We start from the raw sequence: 24,451 nt of genomic DNA on the forward strand, positions 1-24,451 counted from the left end.
TACATATCTTTGAATTGCTCATTGCAAAATCCGTGCGGGAAACAATATTAATACCACAAATGAAAGTTAAAGTTTGACACCTATATTAATGTAATGTTCATACATAAGACATTCACGAAAAAAAATTCGTGCATTGAAAGGTTAATTTGGGATATAATGGGTTAAGTACGACATCAGAGTGACGTCATCACCCAAAATGGCCATGGTGCCTTCGTGTGACTGTCCCGCCCCAACATGGCAGTTCACCACTGTGCATGCGCAGAGTCCTGGCGTGTTCGCTAGACTTTATTTTCAACATCTTTTTTCCCCTTTGTCCCCTAAGACTATCTTCGGTGCTTGTCTAGACAGTTTATTCGAGCTAATAAATTAGTGGAAAAGGGTTATTCCCGGATTCCTTGAAGTAAATCTGGATAGAGACGCCATTATTTTGGAAAGTTCACTGTGATGTTGCGGCGTGTTTGTTTAGTGGCATTTCCAGGAGGCAGCGGCGCAGGAACGTCCAAGCCTGGCTAAACTAAGCTACGTCGAAGTGACGACGTCGTGTCTAACTTGGCATTTGTTTGTTTGCTGGATAGTTCTAATATCGCTTTGGAAGGCTTTTTGATACCCTGAAAATCCGTTTTAGTATTCGTGTGGTGGCACTGGCGCAACCACTAGAAGAATTTTGAGAACGTTGACCGAGAGAAGCTAACAGCTAGGCAACGGAACTGAGCCACATCCACGCTAGCGCGGACTCATATTTTGGCAGCAGTCGGGGAACCGGCGAAGAATCCAATCGGATTAGACAATGTTGGCCCATGAAGCTATGATTTAGTTGGGGCCACATCTGCTCAAGTACAGGTTATAACCCAGCTAGCGAGCCTAGCTAAATCCACACGACCTCGGCCTGGTTTTTACGTCACCCGAGGCACACGCGGATGATTCAAGGCGGACTAGCTAATGTTAGCCTAGCAACCCTGTGATAGCCAAACCAGCGCGTATTGATTTCAGAGTCACCCGGTGGAGAACACCGGCCGACACCGAGCCAATCTACGGCTTGATTTGGACGTGGCCGGGCCTTGCGCTTGTGCACCGGCGGAAGAATCTCGCTAACGGGTGACGAGCTCCTGCCACATCCGCAACCAGCCCGGGCCACTTTTGACACATGACATCCACCAGCTAAGCGTTGCAACTCTCACGGTTGTTGTTTTCCGGAGCGAACATGTCCACCAGCGGCTTCTCAGATCTGCGCGACAAGCTCCGGTCGATGCCGCCGCACCGGGAAGAGCGCCGGACGAGCAACGGCAGCAGCGGCGAGGTGGGCCGAAAGCGCCGTCGCCGCGAATCCGACGACGACGAGTGCGATCACAGCGACGACAGCGGCGAGCTCCGCGAGCAAGAGGCCGACCGAGTGCGGAGCAGCGTCCAGCAGAAGAGCATCTTTACGCCGGAGGAATGCGCGCGTATCGAGGAGAAGATCGACCAGGTGGTGGCCAAGGCTGAGGCCGGACTCTACCGCGAGCACACGGTGGACCGCGCGCCACTGCGCAACAAGTACTTCTTCGGCGAGGGCTACACGTACGGAGCGCAGCTGGAAAAGCGCGGTCCCGGCCAGGAGAGGCTCTACCGCAAGGGCCAGGTGGACGAAATCCCCAGCTGGGTGCATGAGCTGGTCATCCAGCGGCTGGTGTCCGACGGCATCATCCCGGAGGGCTTCGTCAACAGCGCGGTCATAAACGACTACCAGCCCGGCGGCTGTATCGTGTCCCACGTGGACCCGCTGCACATCTTCGCCAGGCCAATCGTGTCCGTGTCCTTCTTCAGCGACAGCGCGCTTTGCTTCGGGTGCCGCTTCCAGTTCAAGCCCATCCGGGTATCCGAGCCCGTCTTCGTGCTGCCTGTCCGCAGGGGCAGCGTCACTGTCCTCAGGTAACCGCTCACTTAGTATTCAAATTTCAAATATGCAAGGTTTTTAAGTCTTGATTGAAAAAAAAAAAAAGAGCACTTTAAATTCATGACAGATTTTAGTACTATATAAATGTCAGTTTAAAAAAAGGGGAGGAAAACCAACTTCATTTTAAATCAAATAAAATTGCATCCATTTACATTTATTTGCAAATAAAACAATTACGTTTTTTATATGCCCATTATAAAACGTTTGAAATGTTTTTTAAACATTTTATCAGACATGAATCCCCCAGGAATCCTGCAGAAAAAAAACTCCATGGAATACAGGGCGATGTGCAGAAGTTTGGCTGCTAGATGTTGCTGTTAATTAGCACCTGCCACTCTCAGAAAATAAACTGCATTTAATTGCTAAATAAATATTTTTTTTTCAACAACAGTAATTTTTATGAAAACGAGTGGATAATTTATTCTTAGTAGGGCTGTCAAAATTATCGCGTTAACGGGCGGTAAATATTTTTTTTTAATTAATCACGTTAAAATATTTGACGCATTTAACGCACATGCCCCGCTCAAACAGATTAAAATGACAGCACAGTGTAATGTCCACTTATTACTTGTTTTTTGGTGTTTTGTTGCCCTCTGCTGGCGCATGGGTGCGACTGATTTTATGGTTTCAGCTCCAATTATTGACATCAACAATGGCGAGCTACTAGTTTATTTTGTGATTGAAATTTTTGCAAATTTTATTAAAACGAAAACATTAAGAGGGGTTTTAATATAAAATTTCTATAACTTGTACTAACATCTATCTTTTAAGAACTACAAGTCTTTCTATCATGGACCGCTTTAACAGAATGTTAATAATGTTAATGCCATCTTGTTGATTGTTATAATAAACAAATACAGTACTTATGTACAGTATGTTCAATGTATATATCCGTCTTGTGTCTTATCTTTCCATTCCAACGATAATTTAAAGAAAAATATGGCATGTTTTATGTATGGTTTGAATTGCGATTAATTCATTTTTAAGCTGTAATTAACTCGATTAAAAATTTTAATCGTTTGACAGCCCTAATTCTTAGTTCGTTTAATACACTTTAAAAGTTCAACACTTTAATTTTTTTTAATGCGCTGTGCTGCAGGCCTGTTTACGATATCCAGGTCAAGTGGATGGCTTGCACTTTGTTTAAATCTTCAATATTAATTCTGCTTCAAACCTATTGTTTGAGTGATAGTTTTGCACTTTATAATGTTGATAAATCTGGCGTAGCATCCGCCTTAGACAATATTGTTATTATAACAAATTTTGGCAGTGTTTTAGTATCAAACATCATTTCATGAGAGAAGCTTTAAATCATTATTGCATTAATATGCTTTATAACTGCTCATTTCATTTTTTTTAATTGCCTGCGGAAAAACTTTATAATCTTTTACCTTTGACCTTTTTTTTTTTTTTTTAAATAAAAAAATCAAAGACATGGAAAGAAAATCAAGCTTGTTTATTGCCATTTTTAAGAATCTGATCTTTTTAGAATGCAATCCATAAATGAATTTGCCTCGATTTCAATTTTTTCGTTGAAATATTATTTCATCACAGTTGCACTGAGTTCATTTTGTCTATACTTATAGATTAGATTGTTTTAGGTTGTTTTACAACACAATTTTGCTCTGGTGAATGCGGAAGTGTTCGCCGAAACATATCAGATAATTAAAACAATTGTCTGGGATAAAAGAAAAAAATCAACTACTGATAATTGTTTCACCACGTTTCCATGCCCATGTAGAATCTGTCAGTTATTAATTAATAATTAAGCAATTTTAGTTTTAGGTGTATTATCACATCTAATCGTATTTTCAGTGTGTATTATGACTGGTCAATATGGCCTTAAAAATGTTTCTTAAAAAAAATGTTTCTTTTTCAGTGGCTATGCTGCTGATGACATCACACATTGCATCAGACCTCAAGACATCAAGGAGAGGCGAGCGGTCATCATACTTAGAAAGTGAGTCACCAATTTAAGACTTCCCAAATTGAGTCAAAATAGATCACATAATTCCTACACACTTTTCACCCTCACTGACACCCTTGCCTAAAACCGCCTTGTATTGTGGGCGCTTTCAAATGAGACACTGTCTTTGAATTACTAGGTTTGATGACACAAGTGCAGTTTAGTTGTTTTGAAGCCCAAATCCTCAAGTATACCGGACAATAAGACTAAAGCAAAATAATATTACTTGTAAAAGGCTTAAAAAATGAACCTGATTGTAATTCCTTAGTGTGAAGTATGAAAAAGTTTAGGCACCCCTGAAACTTTCTATTATTTTAATTTATAAATCATTGGATGTTTGGATCTAGGGCTGCAGCTATCGATTATTTTAGTAGCATAATAATCTGTGGCTTGCTCAGATTGCTCTTTCAAAAAACATTAAATGCCAACACAAAATTTCTGAGTGTTTCTTCAAACTGCAGAATTGCATTTTTATTTAAAAAAAAAAAAAAAAAAAAAGAGTAATATACCTGAACTTAATCTCAAACAGTATTAAAAAGTAAATAAATGATGATTTAAGTACAATAAATAAACAATTGGCTTACTTGCATAGCAAAGGTCCGCTAGCTTTAATGCTATAAAATGCTAATGTTTTTTTTTTTTAATATATATATACTCATAACAAATCGTTCAAACACGTTCCCACAAAAAACAGCTAAATATACCTATAAACTAAATTACGAATGCATTTAAAAAAACATTATCTTATGTGGATCTTAACAGGGAGCAGCTGGATTTTAGCTATGTTAGTTATGTCATATTCACTGTTGCCACTTGAGCGCAGTGTGTCCACCCGTTCAATAAAACAATGCAAACACTTTCAAAACAAACCCTTATAACGCCACCCTAATCAAACAAATACTCGAAGCAGCAACATTTGATTCGAAGCTTTTTTCAAATCGAATTTCTCAAGTTAATCGATTAATCGTTACAGCACTATTTGGATCAGCAACGTCATTTTGATATGTTAAAAAAACTGATGGACAAAGTAAGTTCAGTTTAAAACTGTGTATATCGGACTATCAGAGATGTGCAAAATGCATTTAAACCAAACAGGATGACTCCTTCAGTATTATAGTGCACTTTTCAACAAGTCTAGCTGGGAGTACGTTAGCGGAGAGCAGGGAAATTTTGACAGCAAATAAACCTGTGAATAGTAGAAAGACCGAATGCTACAACAACATTCAGGGTTCGAACGCGTCCTTGAAATTCATACATGCTTGGATTTTACTGTCGTGTTCAAAAGATTGGTTTGTAAGAAAACTGCTTGAATTTTGCATAAAGTCCTTGAAAATGCTTATTTCTCAGCAACCTGTCTAAAAATGTAAACTATTAAATTAGGGAAAATAAAATAAACTTGCTTCATCGCTGCTACACGCTCGTTATGACGTTGGTTTCCCTTGATGTTCCGCATGACATCATCGCTCCCAAGAGTACAGTTTATTTGAGTCTGCGCGTGAGTAGTTTGGAGTTGAATCAAACGAACAGTATACCAATAGAGTAAATGTCAGGAAATTAAAAGCAGCAAGCATATTTACTAAAAACAGTGGCTTTTCCTACTTCAAGGAGAAAGGAGGAATTATAATAGCCATGTAAAGAGTTTTACTAGTTTCGGTGAGAAGGTGAGTAGTTTTTTGTTGTTGTTCGTGAACTACATTTCCACACAAACGCACATCGAGGTACCATTTAGCTTCGCAAGGAGAGGTATGAGAGTCATTTTTTTCCAAGTGTCCCAGAGCTGGCAAAGCTTTAAAAAAAAAAAAAAAAAAAAAAAAACACAAAAGCGAGTTTATCATGGTTTCGTCAGCCGTGATTGCGTATATCCATCCGCTGAAACAGACTGATAGCACAGATACTGTATAAGTACTAGAGATGTCCCGATCGATCGGGATGATCACGTCATTTTCAAAGTATCGGAATCGGCAAAAAAATATCGGCCATGCCTTTTTTATATATATATATATACATATATATATATATATATATATTTTTTTTTTAATTAAATCGTTTTCTAATTGTATTTAACGTTACAGACATAATATGTTACACTCATCCAGAGTCTTTAGTTTAGGCTTAAGGTCGGGTTATCAAAAATATCCCGATAACGGCGGCAATTAATTTATTTAGAAATGTGTCACGTTAAAGTAATTAATGCAATTAATGCATGCGCTGCACGACCCTCTCACTCATTGTCGCGCTCAATCAGTATTGACGCCCTTTTACCTATATAGAGATAAAAGGCAGCGCTAAATGAGTAGAATGAATTTTGACAGCCTTTGGAGCCTTTCTTCTATTGGCTAAAGCCTTGCAAACCCTCTCCCTATGATTAGTAATATCATGGGAAGCAATGTGGGGAAGTAAGGTGGCAATTGATCTTTGTCTTAACCTTGCCTTAAGTTATTTCTCAAAGCAGAGAAGATATATCCATTGGTAGCACGACGCACAGTCATGGTTCCACTTCCCATCATGGTTCCACTTCCCATCATGCATTGGGGTTAGGGGCTCAACAAATACACTAGATGGCAATATTCAGTCACAATATACAAAGTCACAAGTCTTTCTATCCGTGGATCCCTCTCACAGAAAGAATGTTAAATATGACCGGGAAAAATTATCGGGAATGATTGGAATTGAATCGGGAGCAAAAAAAAGCAATCTGATCGGGAAATATCGGATCGGCAGATACTCAAACTAAAACGATCTGGATCGGATCGGGAGCAAAAAAGCATGATCGGAACAACCCTAATAAGTACGCCTTCTCCTCTGCTATTGGATGCGTTGTTGACGTAAGCGTCGCTGCGCTCTGAAAGTAGAGCAAGGCTCTATTTTGGGCCCCGCTCAATTCATTCAAACTTGCCGATCTGCACAAGGCGGCCGTCCATCGCTCACTTTCACCGATCCAAAATACACAATGAATGGGTTGCCGCTAGTTTTTTTTTTTTTTTTTTTTTTTAAAGGCCATTTCAAACATCTCATTTGCAATGCATGGCGGCTTTTATTTTGGTGTGGCGGTGCGCCACAATCTTTTTGTGTAGGGGAAACCTTAAGATGAATCGATTACTAAAACAATCGATAGCTGCAGCCTTAGTCCCAAAGTTGAAAAAAATCACATTTATCAAGGTTTCCTCGGCCGTGACTTATGTGTCTCTGTCCACCAAACATCATGCTAAAAAATTGGTCTTGAAAGTTCTTAAAAATTGCTTGAATTTGGAAATGAAAAAGATGTACAAACCCTGAACACACTCGGACAGTTGAGTGTCCTTGCATAGTCACAGATTAGTCTTTTAATGGATTTTACATTTTAGACGGAAGCTTGATTTGAAGAAAACTGAATCCAATCAAAATTGCAAAAATCAAAACTTGTTTAAAATGGTCTTAATAGAATCCAGATTAAAATGACATGTTGTCCTCGTGTTCTTTCAGAACCAGGCCCGATGCTCCCAGACTTGACTCCGACAGCCCTTTAAGGTCTGCTCCAGTGGAGAGGGCGCCCCCCCTCAAAGCTAAGCGCTCACATCGCAAGGCCGACCCGGATGCCGCTCACAGGTACGCAACAACGGTAACGTTGGGGAAGAAAACATAATGGAACTATTTTGGAATAAGATTAACATTGGTGATAACGCTGACTCTTCGATGTTTTTAATGACATTAAACACAGTATGAATGTAAAAAAGTTGTCGAAATGACTGGTTGCAGACCGCGAGTGCTGGAGATGGACAAGGAAGAGAACCGGCGGCCGTCATCTTTCGGCCAGCGGCGTCACAGCTCGTCATCGGACGACTACAGAAAGCGTGAGGCGGACTACGACAAACACCGCGAGAGCTCCTCGCGCAAAGTCAAAATGCGCCGCCACTGATCCTCCTCGTCAGCTTTCTTTTTACGAGCGCGCTTGTACTTTCAGTTTGTCTTCTAGTTCAAGGCGTAACGAGGGGTGTGTTTGTGTTGTTCAAAAGATGTACATACCTTCAAAAGCTGCTTGTACATATGAGGGAAGTTGAGCTGTACATGTTATTACATTTGTCATTAGTCTTGAAGCATTTTCTCATATTTGCGTACATTTCTCACCTTTTTTTCCCTCTTTCTTGGCATCTGTAAGTATAGGATGTTTGAAAACTTGGGCCTCCTTGCTTTAAGAGCGCAAGAGGCCATGTTATTGCTTTTTCTCTATTAAAGCACAATGTTCCTCATGGTTTGTTTTCTGCTTTCACGCGGCCGTTTCGCAATTCCACCCCGGTCGGTTCTTGAGTTACACGTCAACAGAAATAACCTGAACACGCGCACGGTAAGACTTTTGGTGGGGGAAGCAAGTCGTGGTCACTAAAGTGACTAGCAGAGAATGAAGTTTGGCTATTAATATTTAACAGCACTCAAGATGTAAATAAACACTAGTTGACCTTTTGAGTACAAAGTAACTTGCTGTGCATATCGACCACCTCCAACAGCATTTTGAGACAGCAAAGAAAAAAATAGTATTATAGTATTGCAGACATTTTACTTTTCGCTTTCAAATTTAAGAAGTTTGGATTGGGAATTTGGGATTGAAAATGTAACAATTGCGCTGGGCTTCCTGTAGGCGTCGCTGCTTTCACTTTTTCCCCATGTATTTTTTAGACAATGAGTACAGTATAATGTGCTCATCTATCTTTTCTAATGGCATGTTCAATAATCCTCACATCGACTAGAATGTTGCTGTCAAGATTTTAAAAATTCTACGTTAATAACGTTTTAAGGACTACCCATCCAACACCTTTTTTGTCATTTAATCTTATATGAAAAAAAAAACACTTGGCATTTTTTTGGGGGGGGTGGGGGTGTGTGTGTATATACATATATATGAAACAAAAAATGGCACTTTATCAGTTGACACGCAGTGTGTGTGTTGTAATCTGATGCACACGGTTATAAATACAGTATATTTGAACTCCCACATGAGGAGTATAAATAGAGTGGAAGAGTGCATTGGACCAGGGGAAGTGTTCCAGAAAACCTTGTGCAGCAGGTGTCACTTCCTGCTTCTCGCCAAAGTGAAAAACCACACTGTTACTAGTCATAGAGAAGGAACATTCACAGTTAACTTATTCACTACCATTAATGGGATAAACATCCCATCCATATAAACTGGGAGGGCTGACTATGAATAATGTTTCAGAGTTGTTGGTGACAATATTTTATTTTTGACAGCCCTTCCAATTAAAATGGATTGGAAGTCTATCGCCTCCAGTGGCAACAAATGAGTTAATGCAGGGTTTATGCAGGCCATTAAAATTATTAAACTAAATATTCGAATCATTAAAAATTATGTACAGGGTGACCCAAAAAAAAAGTTTACACTCAGTTGACTGCTTGTTTAAAAGCCATTGAAACATATCTAAATAGGTTGTCATGGTTAAGTGATACATTAAGGTCACTCAATGCAGCTGGTAATCTCTCGTCTCTACAATTCCTGTGCTTCTGCTGAAAATGAAGAAAACTTTAGCTGTACCTGAATTGCTGCGTGCCGGTCTGACACCTACTGAGATTGCAGCAAATCTGAGAATATCCAGATGCGCAGTCTACAAAGTTAAAAAGAAGCTGAAAGATACTGGAACAGCCTCACGAAAACCTGGGTCTGGAAGTGCCGATCTGTGCGGACCAAAAAGTTGATTGACAAGGTGATATGTGGCCACCCCAGAGTCCAGATCTCAATCCCCTGGATTATAGCATATGGGCAACTGTGGAGGACAGTGCCTGTAAGAAGCCACAAACTTCTGTGGCAGCCTTGGAGAGATCCATTGTTAGATCTTGGGAAAAGATGACAGCATCCTACATAAAGAAGACCTGTCAAGCGTTCCGCAGGCGTCTGGAGGCTGTTGTGACACTTAAGGGAGGACACATTGAAAAATAGAGTGTACTGTACATGTTCTTTACAATAATGTATAATTTGTGATTCAATTCTAATTCTAAGCTGAATAAACATGGCATTTAAGTTGTATTATGGCAGTGTAAACTTTTTTTGGGGTCACCCTGTAAACTCGACTGTCTTGACTTTCGCATAAGATAATATCGGCTAATAAAGTCATTTAAAAATCATATCAGATAATAACGACATTGGTTTTTCATTATTGGTTTTGGGCCAATATGCATGTTGCTTTCAAATGACTGTATAAGCCTTCTGCCTTTGTTCAAGGGCTGGTCACAGCAAGATGCTTTTGATTTGTTATGTCGGCATACCATTTGCAATCTTGGAGCAAAAATTAATGAACAATAAATGATTGAAAAATAATGAATGATAAACTCATTACATACCAAATGCACTGTACTAATCTGTGTTCCTTTGTCATTATCTTGAGCCAGAAGCAATGTGTGAGCCAAATGTGATATGGCAGTGCCTACGGGGCACTTTGCACTTGATCCAAAAAACTGATGTGCGCTATTTTCATTACAATAATAAATATAGTAATGCAATATAGGCACTTTTCACCATAACTTCAGTTGAAATTGTACCCTTATTTTTCACAGAATGTTTATTGGAAAAAATCAAGGTTATTACATTTATCATTATTAAAGCATACAGTGGGGCATCACAATTTGCCACAGTATGTTAAGTCCATGACTGTATATATCGGTTTAATATCGGTATAGGATTTTTGGTGGTGGACAATATTCAAATATCGGTTAAAAGTCATTATCGGACAACTACTTATAATTTGTATAAAAACAGTTGGGCATTAGTTAAAGTAGCATTAAAACACATTAAATGGGAATTGCTGATACCGTAATGTGACAAAAGCATACAAACAAGTCTTGGGTACTGTTAATGGTTGTCGCACTTTGATCAGTTTTGATTCGATTGTGCTTAACCAATCGATCCAGATCGATATGTCGTTACACCCCTGTTGTTTAAATTGAGTTTATTAGAAAAATGCAGCCGGACAGAAATGGCAGTAAAAAACAATTAACATGGAGAATAGGGATACAGAAACCAATTCTTGATTACAGTCATCAACAATGAAGTCTACCTTCTTTGGAACGAAATTAACATGCACTAAAACCTAGTACGATTTAGTTATTGCAGGATCATTTGACAAGATGCAAAGTTTGCTGAAGTACATTGCGTGGTTTAATCAAAAACTATCTTAAGACTTTTACTTAATGTTTTGAAGAAAAAAAAAAAAAAAAAAACACACACACATTAGGCTCATCAAAACAGACAATAAACGTATTCAATCTTTGGATTTATTTTTTAGTTTTTTAGTATTTGGATTTATCAATTTGCATACTTTCTACATTCTTCTGTCAGACAACGCACCCTCCTCACTTGAGCACGCTTGTGGCAAAGCTAAAATTTTAGATCAGATATGGTTTTCTAAGCATAAAATTTGTTAACAGAAGAGTTTAACAGCAAATATTTAAAAGTAGTTTGCACCCACTTGCACCCCAAAACAAGTCTGTGAAATATACAGTACTGGCCAAAAGTATGGGCACCCCAGCAATTCTGTCAGATATTGCAATCATATTCCGGGAGAAATTGAGCATTTACAAATGCTTTGGTAGTAATATCTTCATTTCTTTTGCTTGCAATGAAAAACCACAAAAGAGAATGGGAAAAAGATTATTATCATTTTACACAAAACTCCAAAAATGGGCCGGACAAAAGTATTGGCACTCTTTGAAAAATCGTGATGCTTCTCTAATCTGTGTAATTAACAGTACCTGTAACTAAATCACACTTGCAGCCAGTTAAAATTACAGTTAAGGATTAAAGTTGACTGAACCTCTGTCCTCGTGTGTACCACATTGAGCATGGAGAAAAGAAAGAAGACCAAAGAACTGTCTGAGGACTTGAGAAGCAAAATTGTGAGGAAGCATGGGCCATCTCAAGGCGGCAAGTCATCAATAAGTGTAAAGCCCATGGCACTGTAGCTAACCATGGACGGAAAAGAAAAATTGAAGATTTCAACAACAGATTGTGCGGACGGTGCGACCAGAGGCGTAGCAAGGGTCCCCGGGGACCCCAGGCAATAAGCAAACATGGAGCCCCTTCGAGCGTGTGCAAGTAAGGGGGACAGTTGGAGCAATAGCATCTTTAATAAAAGTATAATAACGCATCAGTCTCATAGAGCGCTTTTCAGGACACTCAAAGTGCCCGGCTTCTACTACATTAGGACATAAAACTACAGAAACATAGTACACTCACCGCCGTCTTGCTTCCTTTTCTCCTCTTCTTTTTTTTTTTTTCTTTTGCCGCTTCCAGAAGGATAACACTATTCATTTTGGATATACGCCAATTAAAAAAAAAAAAAAAAAAAAAGTCAAATCGCCGCTCTCGCTCACTCTGATTCACATGGGGGGGGGTAGGATAGAGCGAGTGAAGGGGCCCCTTCAGGGAACTCAGACACAAGGCTTTCACTGGCACTGTCGCAGTAAGCTGCGTGTGCTAAATCTGTTGGCCCTCTGGGGGCCCCTGCTGGCTCGGGGCCATAGGCAATTGCCTGGTTTGCCTAATGGGACGCGACGCCTCTGGGTGCGACTAACATCCAAACAAGTTCAAGCTGTCCTGCAGTCCGAGGGTACAACAGTGTCAACCCGTACTATCCATCGACGTCTGAATGAAAAGGGACTGTATGGTAGGATTCGCAGGAAGACCCCACTCCTGACCCAGAGACATAAAAAAATCCTTGCTGGAGTTTGCCAAAACTTACCTGAGAAAGCCAAAAACGTTTTGGAAGAATGTTCTCCGGTTAGATGAGGCAAACGTAGAGCTTTTTGGGAAAAGGCATTAACATAGACTTTAGAGCATGGGTGTCCAAACCTGTCCTCAAGGGCCGCTGTGGGTCCTGGTTTTTGTTTCTACCAATCGAGCACAGACAGTTTAACCAATTAAGTTTGCGCTAAAACAAGCAGCACCTGACTGCAATCAGCTGATTACACCTGAGAGACACCAGAGAAGTCATCTTGTTTTGTAGGAATTAAATCCAGCACCCACTGTGGCCCTATGTGGAATAGTTTGGACACCACTGCAATAGAGGGGAAAAAAACGAGGCTTTCAAAGAAAAGAACACTGTCCCCAGTCAGTGGCGGAGGTTCCCTGATGTTTTGGGGTTCCAAATTTTACAGCATAATGTAGGGCCCAGTGTGAGAAAGCTGGGTCTCCCTCAGAGGTCATGGGTCTTCCAGCAGGACAATGACCCAATACAGACTTCAGAAAGCACTAGAAAATGGTTTGAGAGAACGCACTGGAGACTTTTAAAGTGGCCAGCAATGAACCCAGACCTGAATCCCACAGAACACCTGTGGAGGGATCTGAAAATGGCAGTTTGGAGAAGGCACCCCTTCAAATCTCAGAGACCTGGAGCATTTGGCCAAAGAAGAATGGTCTAAAATTCCAGCAGAGCATTATAAGGAACTCACTGATGGATTCCGGAAGCGGTTGTTCGCAGTTAACTTGTTTAAAGTTTGTGCTACCAAGTATTAGGCTGAGGGTGCCAATACTTTTGTCCGGCCCATTTTTGGAGTTGTGTGTGTATAATGATAATGATTTAATTTTTTTTTTCCATTCTCTTTTGTGTTTTTTTCATTGCAAGCAAAATAAATGAAGATATTACTACCAAAACCAAAGTATTTGTAATTGCAATTATTTTCTGGGAGAAATTGAATATTATCTGACAGAATTGCAGTGGTGCCAAATGCCAATACTTTTGGGCAGCACTGTATAGATGCTAGATAAAAGCTTGAAATGGAAACATTTCCTATTTCACATAAAATACAATCACTAATTTTGTTACAAAGTATTTCATTCCAAGGATCATCATTAACTCATTGACGGCGATAGACGCCCAATTCATTTGACCTGGGAGGGCTGTTCATTCGCTGCAAGCCCTCCCAGTTTAAATGGATTGGACGTCTACTAGTGACAAAATAAATCAACAGCAGATAGACGAAGAAAGCGGCAATGCTACATTCATCTCCTACATTCATTTTCACATTAGATTTTAATATTTAATATTCCAGCTACATTATTCTACTTTTTAATAACGAAATGTGTATTTTTTTGTTGAATTAAATCGATATTGCATAGAATAAAGGATAATCAAAACATACGTTGTTTCGCATGTGTACTGTGCAGTATCATTAATAGAAATTATTAAAAATGATTTTTAACGTTTAACCTAAATCTTGCTCAGCCAGATGGTTAATTTTTCTCTTAGTTTGAATGTTTAAACAACACACTAAAGTATTTGATTGCGAAACGTTTGAATGAATATTTTGGATCTTTTATTTTTTTAAAGTGGCCATCGGAAGTGGTTGCTGGCCCTGTGTACTGTTTCTTGACTCCAACTCCCAACTTTTATTTAGAGAACATTTTGGCAATTGGCGCCAACATGATAAACTAAATTATTGACACTTATTGCGACTTTTCCCTTTATTTTGCTAAAATGAAGAAGTGAATCACGGGAAGCTTGTGACTTGGGTTTGTGTTGGTCACATGACTCAGTGTCAGCTGTTCCTGTATTTGATGTCGGCCGGAGAAGCTCCGAGCTTCACCGGGGTGCGCCGATGATCTCGTCCCCGGACTTGCTGCCTTTCACCGGGCCGCAGTGCTTCGGCGACGAGGCGGAGGGAGACAGCGGCGGTGCAACGGCGTGGGAGCTACCTGAGGAGCTCTCCGTTCCGCCTCTCTCCTCCTCCGTCGGCAGGCACCCGTGGTTCTCCGCGGCCGGCTTCCAGAAGGACTTCGTGCTGGTGGCTGAGTTCTCTGAGCAGGTCGGTGCCGCAGCCGCGCCGAGACAAGACAAGTTGTCCTGACCAGGATCACGATTCATGATATCTGTTTTTGCACGAATTATGATTTCCCCCCCCCCTCTTAAATGATATTAAATTCATGTTCGAAATATGCATGTGCCGGTATGAGATTTTGACTGTATGATAACTCAGCAAAAATACCGCGGTTTCACGGTATTGCAATTATAGCTGTAAAATGTGTTATTTTGAGATGGGTTAAAAAAACTAAACAAAAACAAACAAAAAAAAAACAAAACACTTTTTTCCATTGAAAAGGATTTTTTTTTTTTTAATTTTCAGAACATATTTGCAAATTAGACCATTAACATGAATATAATGTTAAAATAACAAAAGACAATATTTTAAATAAAATTAAGATAAATACACAGAACTAAAAACCCACAGCCACAGCTAAAGAACAAAAAATATCTTCCATAAAAAAGTAAATAATTCTAAATAATATTGAAAAAAATACATATATTTTGCAGGCACTTCAACATTTTAGAGACTTGCTCATTTTCTGCATATTTCTCACTCAGTCCAAGTTATGATGCAGGAATGTGAGCATGTTCACCTTTTCTGGGTCAAGTTTGGAGCGGTCAGTTGAGAGGATGTGTCAATCCATCCATCCATCGATTATCTTCCACTTGCTCCGGGGTCGGGTCGCAGGGGCAGCAGCTTTAACAGGGAAGCCCAGACTTCCCTCTCCCCAGCCACTTCAACCAGCTCCTCCGGCGGGATCCCAAGGCGTTCCCAGGCCAGCCGAGAGACATAGCCTCTCCAGCGTGTCCTGGGTCATCCCCGGGACCGCCCGCCGGTGGGACATGCCCGAAACACCTCTCCGGAGAGGTGTCCAGGAGGCATCCGAACCAGATGCCCGAGCCACCTCAGCTGGCTCCTCTCAACGCGGAGGAGTAGCGGCTCAACGCCGAGTCCCTCCCGGATGACCGAGCTTCTCACCCTATCTCTAAGGGAGAGCACGGACACCCTGCAAAGGAAACATCTCGGCCGCTTGTATCCGGGATCTTGTTCTTTCGGTCACAACCCACAGCTCGTGACCATAGGTGAGAGTAGGAACGTAGATCGACTGGTAAATCATGAGCTTTGACTTTCGGCTCAGCTCCTTCTTCACCACTACGGACCGGTGCAGCATCCGCATTACTGCAGACGCTGCACCGATCCGCCTGTCGATCTCTCGCTCTCTCCTACCCTCACTCGTGCACAAGACCCCAAGATAATTGAACTCCTCCACTTGGGGCAGGATCTCATCCCCGACCCGGAGAGGGCAACCCCACCCTTTTCCGACTGAGGACCATAGTCTCGGATTTGGAGGTGCTGATCTTCATCCCAACCACTTCACACTCGGCCGCGAACCGTTCCAGTGAGAGTTGGAGGTCACGGCTTGATGAAGCCAACAGCACCACATCATCTGCAAAAAGCAGAGATTCAATGCTGAGGTCACCAAACCTGACCCCCCTCAACGCTTCGGCTGCGCCTAGAAATTCTGTCCATAAATGTTATGAACAGAATCGGCGACAAAGGGCAGCCTTGACGGAGTCCAACCCTCACTGGGAACGAATTCAACTTACTGCCGGCAATGCAGACCAAATTCTGACACCGGTTGTACAAGGACCGAACAGCCCGTACCAAGGGGCTCGGTACGCCGTACTCCCGGAGCGCCCCCCACAGGACTCCCCGAGTCACACGGTCGAACGCCTTTTCCAGATCCACAAAACACATGTAGACTGGTTGGGCGAACTCCCATGCACCCTCGAAGACCCTGCAGAGGGTGTAGACGAAAGGGTGCCGGGACGAAAACCACACTGCTCCTCCTGAATCCGAGATTCGACTTCCCGACGGACCCTCCTCTCCAGCACCCCTGAATAGACTTTACCGGGGAGGCTGAGGAGTGTGATCCCTCTATAATTGGAACACACCCTCCGGTCCCCCTTCTTAAAAAGGGGAACCACCACCCCGGTCTGCCAATTCAGAGGCACTGTCCCCGATGTCCACGCTATGTTGTAGAGGCGTGTCAGCCACGACAGCCCTACAACATCCAGAGCCTTTAGGAACTCCGGGCGGATCTCATCTACCCCCAGGGCCTTGCCACCGATGAGCTTTCCAACCGCCTCAGTGACTTCAACCCGAGAGATTGAAGAGCCCACCTCGCTGTCCCCAGACTCCGCTTCCTCAAAGGAAGGCGTGTGGTTGGAATTGAGGAGGGCTTCGAAGTATTCTCCCCACCGATTCACGACGCCCCGAGTCGAGGTCAGCGGTACACCATCTTCACTATACACAGTGTTAATGGTGCACTGCTTTCCTCTCCTCAGACGCCGGATGGTGGATCAGAATTTCCTCAAAGCGGTCCGGAAGTCGTTTTGCATGGCCTCGCTGAACTCCTCCCATGTCCGAGTTTTATCCTTGGCAACTGCCGAAGCCGCAGTTCGCTTCGCCAGCCGGTACCTGTCAGCTTCCTCCGGAGTCCCACGGGCCAAAAAGGCTCGATAGGCCTCCTCCTTCAGCTTGACCGGTTCAGGGATTGCCGCCACGACAGGCACCAACCACTTTACGGCCACAGCTCCGATCGGCCGCCTCAACAATGGAGGTGCGGAACATGGCCCACTCGGACTCAATGTCCCCCACCTCCCCCGGGACAAGGGAGAAGTTCTGCCGGAGGTGGGTGTTGAAACTCTTTCTGACGGGATTCTGCCAGACGTTCCCAGCAGACCCTCACAATACGTTTGGGCCTGCCAGGTCTGGCCAGCATCTTCCCCCGCCATCGGAGCCAACACACCACCAGGTGGTGATCAGTTGACAGCTCCGCCCCTCTCTTCACCCGAGTGTCCAAAACACACTGACTAATAGTCGTCAAATCCATTTTAACTGGAAGCAATCATTCGTTCAAAATGGAATGAATGTCTTTTGCCGTCAATAGGTGTTTTCAATGTCAGTTTTTACCAACTACCACAACAAATACTCTGAATTGGGCTGGCAGTGAATGAGGTATGTCCACTGTGTTGACCACGGTCCCTGAAAGGGTTAATCATGTGATTGAGTCTGATTTTATCCATTGCCTACAATTCAAGCAATTGTTTTCTAGTTTATTCATAATGTAGAGCAAAATAACTACTTGGATAAAGTCAGTTTTTAATTAGGTATCACCTTTTAAATAATATTTCCCAGTTTGTGGAGACCCTTCGAAAAGCAGTCTTGCTTTGCACGTACTTTTACACTGTCCATATATACATATTAAATTACATGTTTTGTAAACTTTATAAATAGTAATACTGATGTTGAATTGTACTCACATTTTGTTAAAAGTACTATATGTATGGTTTTATATTTTAATCAGTACCCTTATTAAAATAACAGCTAAATTTATGATACATGTCTCATTGCAGTGAGGAAAAACATTTAAATTGAATATATTACTATGTAGCTAGCAGATACTAAATAAGATTAAATAAAAAATAATATTATATTTATTTTTTTCAATTACTGAAAAATAAATGAAAAACCGTTTCAACATTTACACCCTCATGAGATTTTCTTTTCAATGAAATTTGCCCCATAAACTTCAGGTACTTTTTCATTAACAGAAAGCACAAATATTAGTAGTGATACAGGCTGTCAAACATCCACCAGGTGGGGCCCACACCAGTGATGACCATACCTGAACAGGCTGGCGAGTCAGAGTCCTTGGACTTAAACCACTTCTCCGTGCGCATCATGTCTGTGGACTACCAGGCATCAGGCCCCAGCCCCGCCTCCTCCTCCGCAGGGCCGCGCCTCAACTTCAACGAGGACTCTGAGGTGGTCCTCGGGGACTCTGCGGACTGGGCCTTTGCGTATGTGCGCCACGTAACCCTTCTGGATCTGGCGGCCCGTGGGATGGTGCGTCCGTTCTGCATGGCCTACGTGTGCTCACAGCAGACCAAGATCATGGAAAACTTTAGTCAGTTGTCAGCTGGTTTTCGCCGTGCAGCTGACAGCCTTAAGACTGGGAACAGGCAAGCCTTCTCCTTAGAGCTCCACAACAAGCTTCATCAGTTGCAGTAAGAAAACGCTGTCTTTACTCATCATGTTGATTTTGCCAATGAAAAGTAGGCATTTCAGAAAGATGATAGATTGCACCAAAATGAATGGATGATAATGAATCTCAATCCAATTTTTCCTCCCCCCCGCAAATCTTACGTCTGTAAAAACAGAGATACTCACATTCTAGGCTAGTGCGGCATTTCTCAGCTTTGACAAAGTACTGTGTGATCGCTTCAGGTGCAAACGCTTGGCGCTGCTGAAGAATGATGGCATTAGCAGCAGAGGTGAAAAGGGTGAGGAGTTGGAAGCAGTGGAGCAAGCCATTGCGATGCACAAAGATCTTCTTCGTCAAGTTACTTCCTACCCAAACAGGAAGCTGAAGCATCCCGACTTCTTGCCTTATGAACCGGCCGATGCCTGGACAGACATGACTGTCAGCACACCTCCTCCTCTGCCAACCATCCACCGCAGTGGGTCTGAGAGCGGCCTGAAGCCACTACAGGAACTCTGCAATGCCTACTTCCTATCGCTGATGACGGAGCAGCTGGCGCTAACAGAGGTCTGCCTCCGTGGTGATATCACCACTCTACGCAGTGCTAGCATCACGCGCTCACTGAACAGGAAACTCAGACTGATCAATTTCCTTTTTGAGCAGCCTGAGGCTGAAGAGGAAGAGGAGGATGGAGAGGATGTGTTGTTGAGGGAAACGGAAAGTCAGCCAAGCTTGGACGCGTGTGAGCAGACAGGAGAAGTAGTGAGCGGGGAGATGACAGGGAGCATCAGCAGTGGAGACAGTATACAAGTGATTGGCACTGAGAGATCCTACAAGACCCTAGCTGCACCCGATGTGTGTCTCACCTCACATCTCCTCTCCTTGCCTGATGCCACTCTCACTGCCTCCGACACACCTAGTGTCTTGTCCACTGCTCCACTTACCCCACCTTGTGCGCCTCTCGCTCCACCAAACCACCCATCACTCCAGCTAACCGTCCCTCTCCCTGCTCCCCTTGAAGCGCCTGTCGGTACAACCGATACTGCGCTTATTGCTGTTCCTCTGACCGCTCCCAAAGCGACTCTTACTGCCACGGCCTCTCTGATTGGCCACAAAGTACCTCTTACAGCAATCGATGCTGCGCCTCCTGCTACTGCCCACACCTGCCACGAAGCACCTCTTGCAGCCAACGATGTGGTGCCGGCTGCTGCACCTCTTACGGCAACTGCTGCTGCTCCTCTCAATGCCCATGAAGCACGTCTTACAGCCACCAATGCTTTGCCTATTGATGCACCGCTTATGGCAATTGATGCTGCACCTGCCGCCGCCACTCTTCCCACCCAGGATGAGCCTCTTACGGCCACCGAAGTCACGCCTATCGCAGTCCCTCACACTACTCATGAATCTGCCCCTAATAATCCTCTCCCTGCACCCACCCCTGGACCTCCATCCAACACTTTTGCTAAATTTGGCACACCTCTAGATGTTCCTCTCATCAACCACAAAGAACCTTTAACTGCCTCTATTACCACACTAAACTCTACCCTCAAAGTGACCCTCCCAGAATCTGCGGCTGAGCTCACCACCAATAATGGGCCTCCCATTGCACAAGTCATCCCCTCCAATGAATCTTACACAACTCATGACACGCCTCTTTCCTCACTAGACTTGCCTCTCACAGCTTTCGCAGACCCGGTATCTAGGCGCATCAGAATCTACACCCGGAGGGCAAACAGCGAAGACAGCATCGAGGTCCTTAGCACCACAGAGTCAATCATCCCCGAAGACCTCACCGCCATCACTGAGGAAGAGGAGCCCACAAATGATAACAAAACAGATGACATGATGAGGAAATCTCGAGATTGCAGTGCATCATATCAGACATTGCCCAGACTCCTTTCAAAGCAATTGTCTTCCGTGCCAAACGCTAATAAGGAGATGGATGGTGCTGCCGAGCTGCACTCGCCCCATCGGAAGGCCCACCCCCTGGTCGGAATCTCCTCAGATGAGGCGGGACTACAAACACTGCGCTTTGTTAAACAAAACTCCTTCTCTCATCATGCAATTTTCTGCTTGCTTAGCGGCCGCCCTCTTGTGTTGCTTTCCATGGACGACGCAGAGCTAAGGAAGAGCGTTGACGCCCTGACTCCCTTCCTGCCAGCCCCCTGTGGTGCAGTAATGCCGCGTTTGAGGACACCACTTCAGCTAAGCGATCTACTCACATGGAGGCTGATTGGCATCCACAGGTAACACACTTTGGGACTAGTATATCAACTTTAAGTATGACATTTGGGCATTGTCATCCTCTTCCTTGACCAGGTCTCAGTCATCAGATCCCCTTCATTGGCTGAGCCGCTACAGCCGTTACGTGGGTGTGCTGGACCTGGACCATAGGACGCTGCGCTGCCCGGCCTACTCGGGCTCATTGGTGGGGTCTCTGGTGGGCTCCGCTGTGCCCACCGGCACTTTCCTGACGCACGTTAAGTGTGTCTTAACAGCACTTGCTAAACGAGTACTGCTCTTCACATTTGCCCAGCAAGGACAGGAGGGACTGGACAAGGGTGACCTCAGTGTAATGCATTTCCTGTCAGACCTCATCAAGCAGCAACATATTGGAAACGGACCGCCGGTGATGCGATTCTACTATATGGCGCTTCATGTACACAAAAACACAGTCACTACATAAAGCTTTTTGTGCGGTTTTGCCTCATGTGTACTAGTAATGGCAAAAAGTGTGATACTCAAAGTCATCCACAAGATATGCGGGAAAGAATGGCAAACTTTCATTGGATGGGGCGATAATATGCATAACTATGGGATGTTACCATATTTTGAAGCGATACTTGAACCGTTTTATAGCTGCTACTCTCATTTATTTATTCAAAAATGCAAACAAAAACCTCCCAAATCCTAAGCAGGAAACATTTCGTAATTTTTGGTAGGTCTTGAAGACATCTAGTGTATTATAAGAACTTTTTTTTTTCATTATTGCTAGGGGGCAATGTCCCAGACACCTCCTGCAATTGTGCTCAATCACTTAAGCTGGAAGGATGTGCTTGGACCAACGCGTGGCCCAGTGCAATACATTTATTTGAGGCTAGCTTGACAACCAGGCAGCAATTAAATATCCTCACAAAATGTTTCCTCTTCTCTTGCATTTTGTGAAAATATAAAAATTAACATAAATCAAAATATAGAACCATACACAAAATGCATCATCAGGTCAGCAACAATACTATTAGCTCAATATCTACAGACGCAATGCACTTGTATTTTCATGAGCGAAAAACGCCCTAATTTAGATGGGTTTGCGCAAGGCATGTGCTGGTATGAGATTCTGACGGTATGATGACCGTAAGTCAAAATATCACGGTATTGCAATCACAGCTTTAATGTGTGCTACTTAGATATCTGGGTTTAAAAAAACTTTTTTCCATTGAGTAAGATTTTTTTTTCAAAACATTAGCAAAAAGGGACATAAGTATAATATTGAGTTAAAATGACTATTTAAAAAAAAAAAATGAAATATTCTAAATAAATTGAGCCTAAGCTCACAGCCACAGCCTAACATTATTACCATCAGAACAAAAATAATTGAATTATTTTCCGTAAAAAGCACGTGTGTGACTCGTATCATGTCTACATTATACACACACTCTCACAACAAAGACAGTTGCAAAAGAGGAAAAAAAAAAACATTTTACCACCGCTAGACACACTAAACATACTGGAGTTAACTCTCGTAGCTGGTGGGAAACATTAATGACAGTGTTTACTAAGTTTTAATTTTATATAAATGCGAAATCATATTGGAGGTATTGCTTCCTCGGCAGCCACCCTCTGCAAACATGTTTTACATGTCGGTTGGCCCTCCTCCTCTAAGCCGTGGCCGTCTGTAACTTTTCTTTAGCTGAAGTACAGTGGTACCTTGACATACGATTGCTTCGACACACAATTTTTTCAACATCCATCGTAAAATTTGACTTGACATTTGTTTCTACATCCGACGACATGCTCTAAATACGACGATTTGTGACAGCGCCACAGTGTTTTCCCGCAAGACGGATGCACGGCAGATTTTCTTGTGAGAGAAATAAACATCGCTTCCAAGAAGGTTAGTGAAGGTGGTGAAAAAAAGGAAAACGGTGACGCTTAACATTTAAATGAAGATGGAAAAATATAAGCATGGTGTGTGCCACTTGTAATAGTATAAGCAGTATTTATTAAGGATTTGGTGTAGGTTTTCAGGCTGTGGAACGAATTATTGGATTATGTATGCTTATGTCGAAATCCTACTCGACATACGACCAGTTCAACTTACAACGTTGTGAAACGAATTAACTTCGTATGAAGAGAAACCACTGTATCACCATAACAGCGATTTCGTTTTCTTCGATGAGGGAAAAAAGTTCAAGCCATCTTGTAACACAGCTGACTCACTGACACTGAGCAACAACTGGTAGGGGAGGGTTGAGCGTTACAGCTGCAAATGAGGGATTTCTCTAGGCATTTTTGGGACAAAAAACAGCTAATACCTTAGGGACGATATGACGGAAACTTTTTAGTTTTTTTTTTTTTTTTTTTTTTTTAAACCTTGAAGGTTTCATACCACGGTATACCTTGAAACCGGTAATCGGCACATGTCTAGTTTGCACCTATGTGCGTGTCAGCTCGGCGCTGGTGATTTACAGACATGCGTGCTATGACACTCGTGAATAAATTTCGTTGTAAATAGTTGTTATTATTGCAGTTAGCCCAGCCTCCCTAGGCTATCATAAAAAAGCTCTTTTGTCAAGCCTGTAAAGGGGACTCAGCAGGTGCACGGCTGCTCTAAAGTAAAGCCATACCATATCGATATACATAAGGCTAGTGGGCTACTATGTACACATTAATTGAAATAGTTCAAGTGTGTCTCAAAATTATGCTGTCAGAATCCATAATGCAAAACTACTTTGAATTTGTCCGTTTTTATGATTAAGGGCCATGTACTTACTACAGTATTTTTGTGGTTCTCTTAATTCATTATTCTTCATGTCCATGTGATCGATGTCTAAGTGACATAGTTTCTTTCTGTGGTGCTGAAGTTTACAATCCCTGTCGTTGCGGACATGTGTATGTTGTGAAATGTTATGATCTTTACGATTTGGGATTAGGAGGGCCTGGTCATAATCCTAGTCCCTGGCTCAGGTTTATTTTTTGTTGCACCACTGCTGCAGTTAATAACAAACAACAGCGCGCTAGAAACTAACAATATCCAGGGTTCCTGGTGGGCAACACTGCAATCTAGAACGTCATCCCCGCCATTACCTACAAAGTCTACAAGGCAAAAATGTATCAGAAAGCACTCAGCAGCAACTAATGGGTTACAGTCTTGTTTGGTAGGAGCTCAACCTCAGGGTTTCTACAGGTATCAGCATATCTCACATAATGCTTTTTAAACTAATTTAATGCCCATGCCCAACTGCAGATACTCTCAACCACACAGATTTCAAGCGTTAAACAATGAATATTTTTAAGCGTTGAAAATACAGCTTAAAGGCAACAAACAGCTTGATGCTGATGGTGAGAACACAAGGCTCAGGAAGACCATGCCTGCCTGGAGGAGATCTAGGAGAGGAACACGAGCAGCTGAAAGGTATTACCTTCAGCCCTAAAATTAGCAACTGGTACGTAAGAGCGATTCCTGGGCTAAAAGATAACATAACTCTGATAGGAAGCAAAA

General features: G+C 42.7%; 2 protein-coding genes across 2 annotated transcripts; both read left to right on the plus strand.

Moving 5' to 3' along the window:
- The first annotated feature begins 230 nt into the window (after nt 1–230).
- alkbh5 (alkB homolog 5, RNA demethylase) lies at nt 231–8,125 on the plus strand. The gene is made up of 4 exons (XM_057843936.1): nt 231–1,908; nt 3,813–3,893; nt 7,362–7,484; nt 7,635–8,125. Exons 1-4 carry the CDS (start codon nt 1,202–1,204, stop codon nt 7,792–7,794), a joined length of 1,071 nt encoding a protein of 356 aa, XP_057699919.1. The 5' UTR covers nt 231–1,201; the 3' UTR covers nt 7,795–8,125.
- Nucleotides 8,126–14,307: 6,182 nt separating this feature from the next.
- Nucleotides 14,308–21,715, plus strand: smcr8b (Smith-Magenis syndrome chromosome region, candidate 8b). The gene is made up of 4 exons (XM_057843753.1): nt 14,308–14,681; nt 18,345–18,754; nt 18,975–20,975; nt 21,049–21,715. The coding sequence occupies exons 1-4, from the start codon at nt 14,475–14,477 to the stop codon at nt 21,413–21,415; spliced, it is 2,985 nt and encodes a 994-aa protein (XP_057699736.1). The 5' UTR covers nt 14,308–14,474; the 3' UTR covers nt 21,416–21,715.
- The last annotated feature ends 2,736 nt before the right edge of the window (nt 21,716–24,451 follow it).

The sequence above is a fragment of the Corythoichthys intestinalis genome, chromosome 8, assembly GCF_030265065.1.
Source record: "Corythoichthys intestinalis isolate RoL2023-P3 chromosome 8, ASM3026506v1, whole genome shotgun sequence".
Classification (NCBI taxonomy): Eukaryota; Metazoa; Chordata; class Actinopteri; order Syngnathiformes; family Syngnathidae; genus Corythoichthys; species Corythoichthys intestinalis.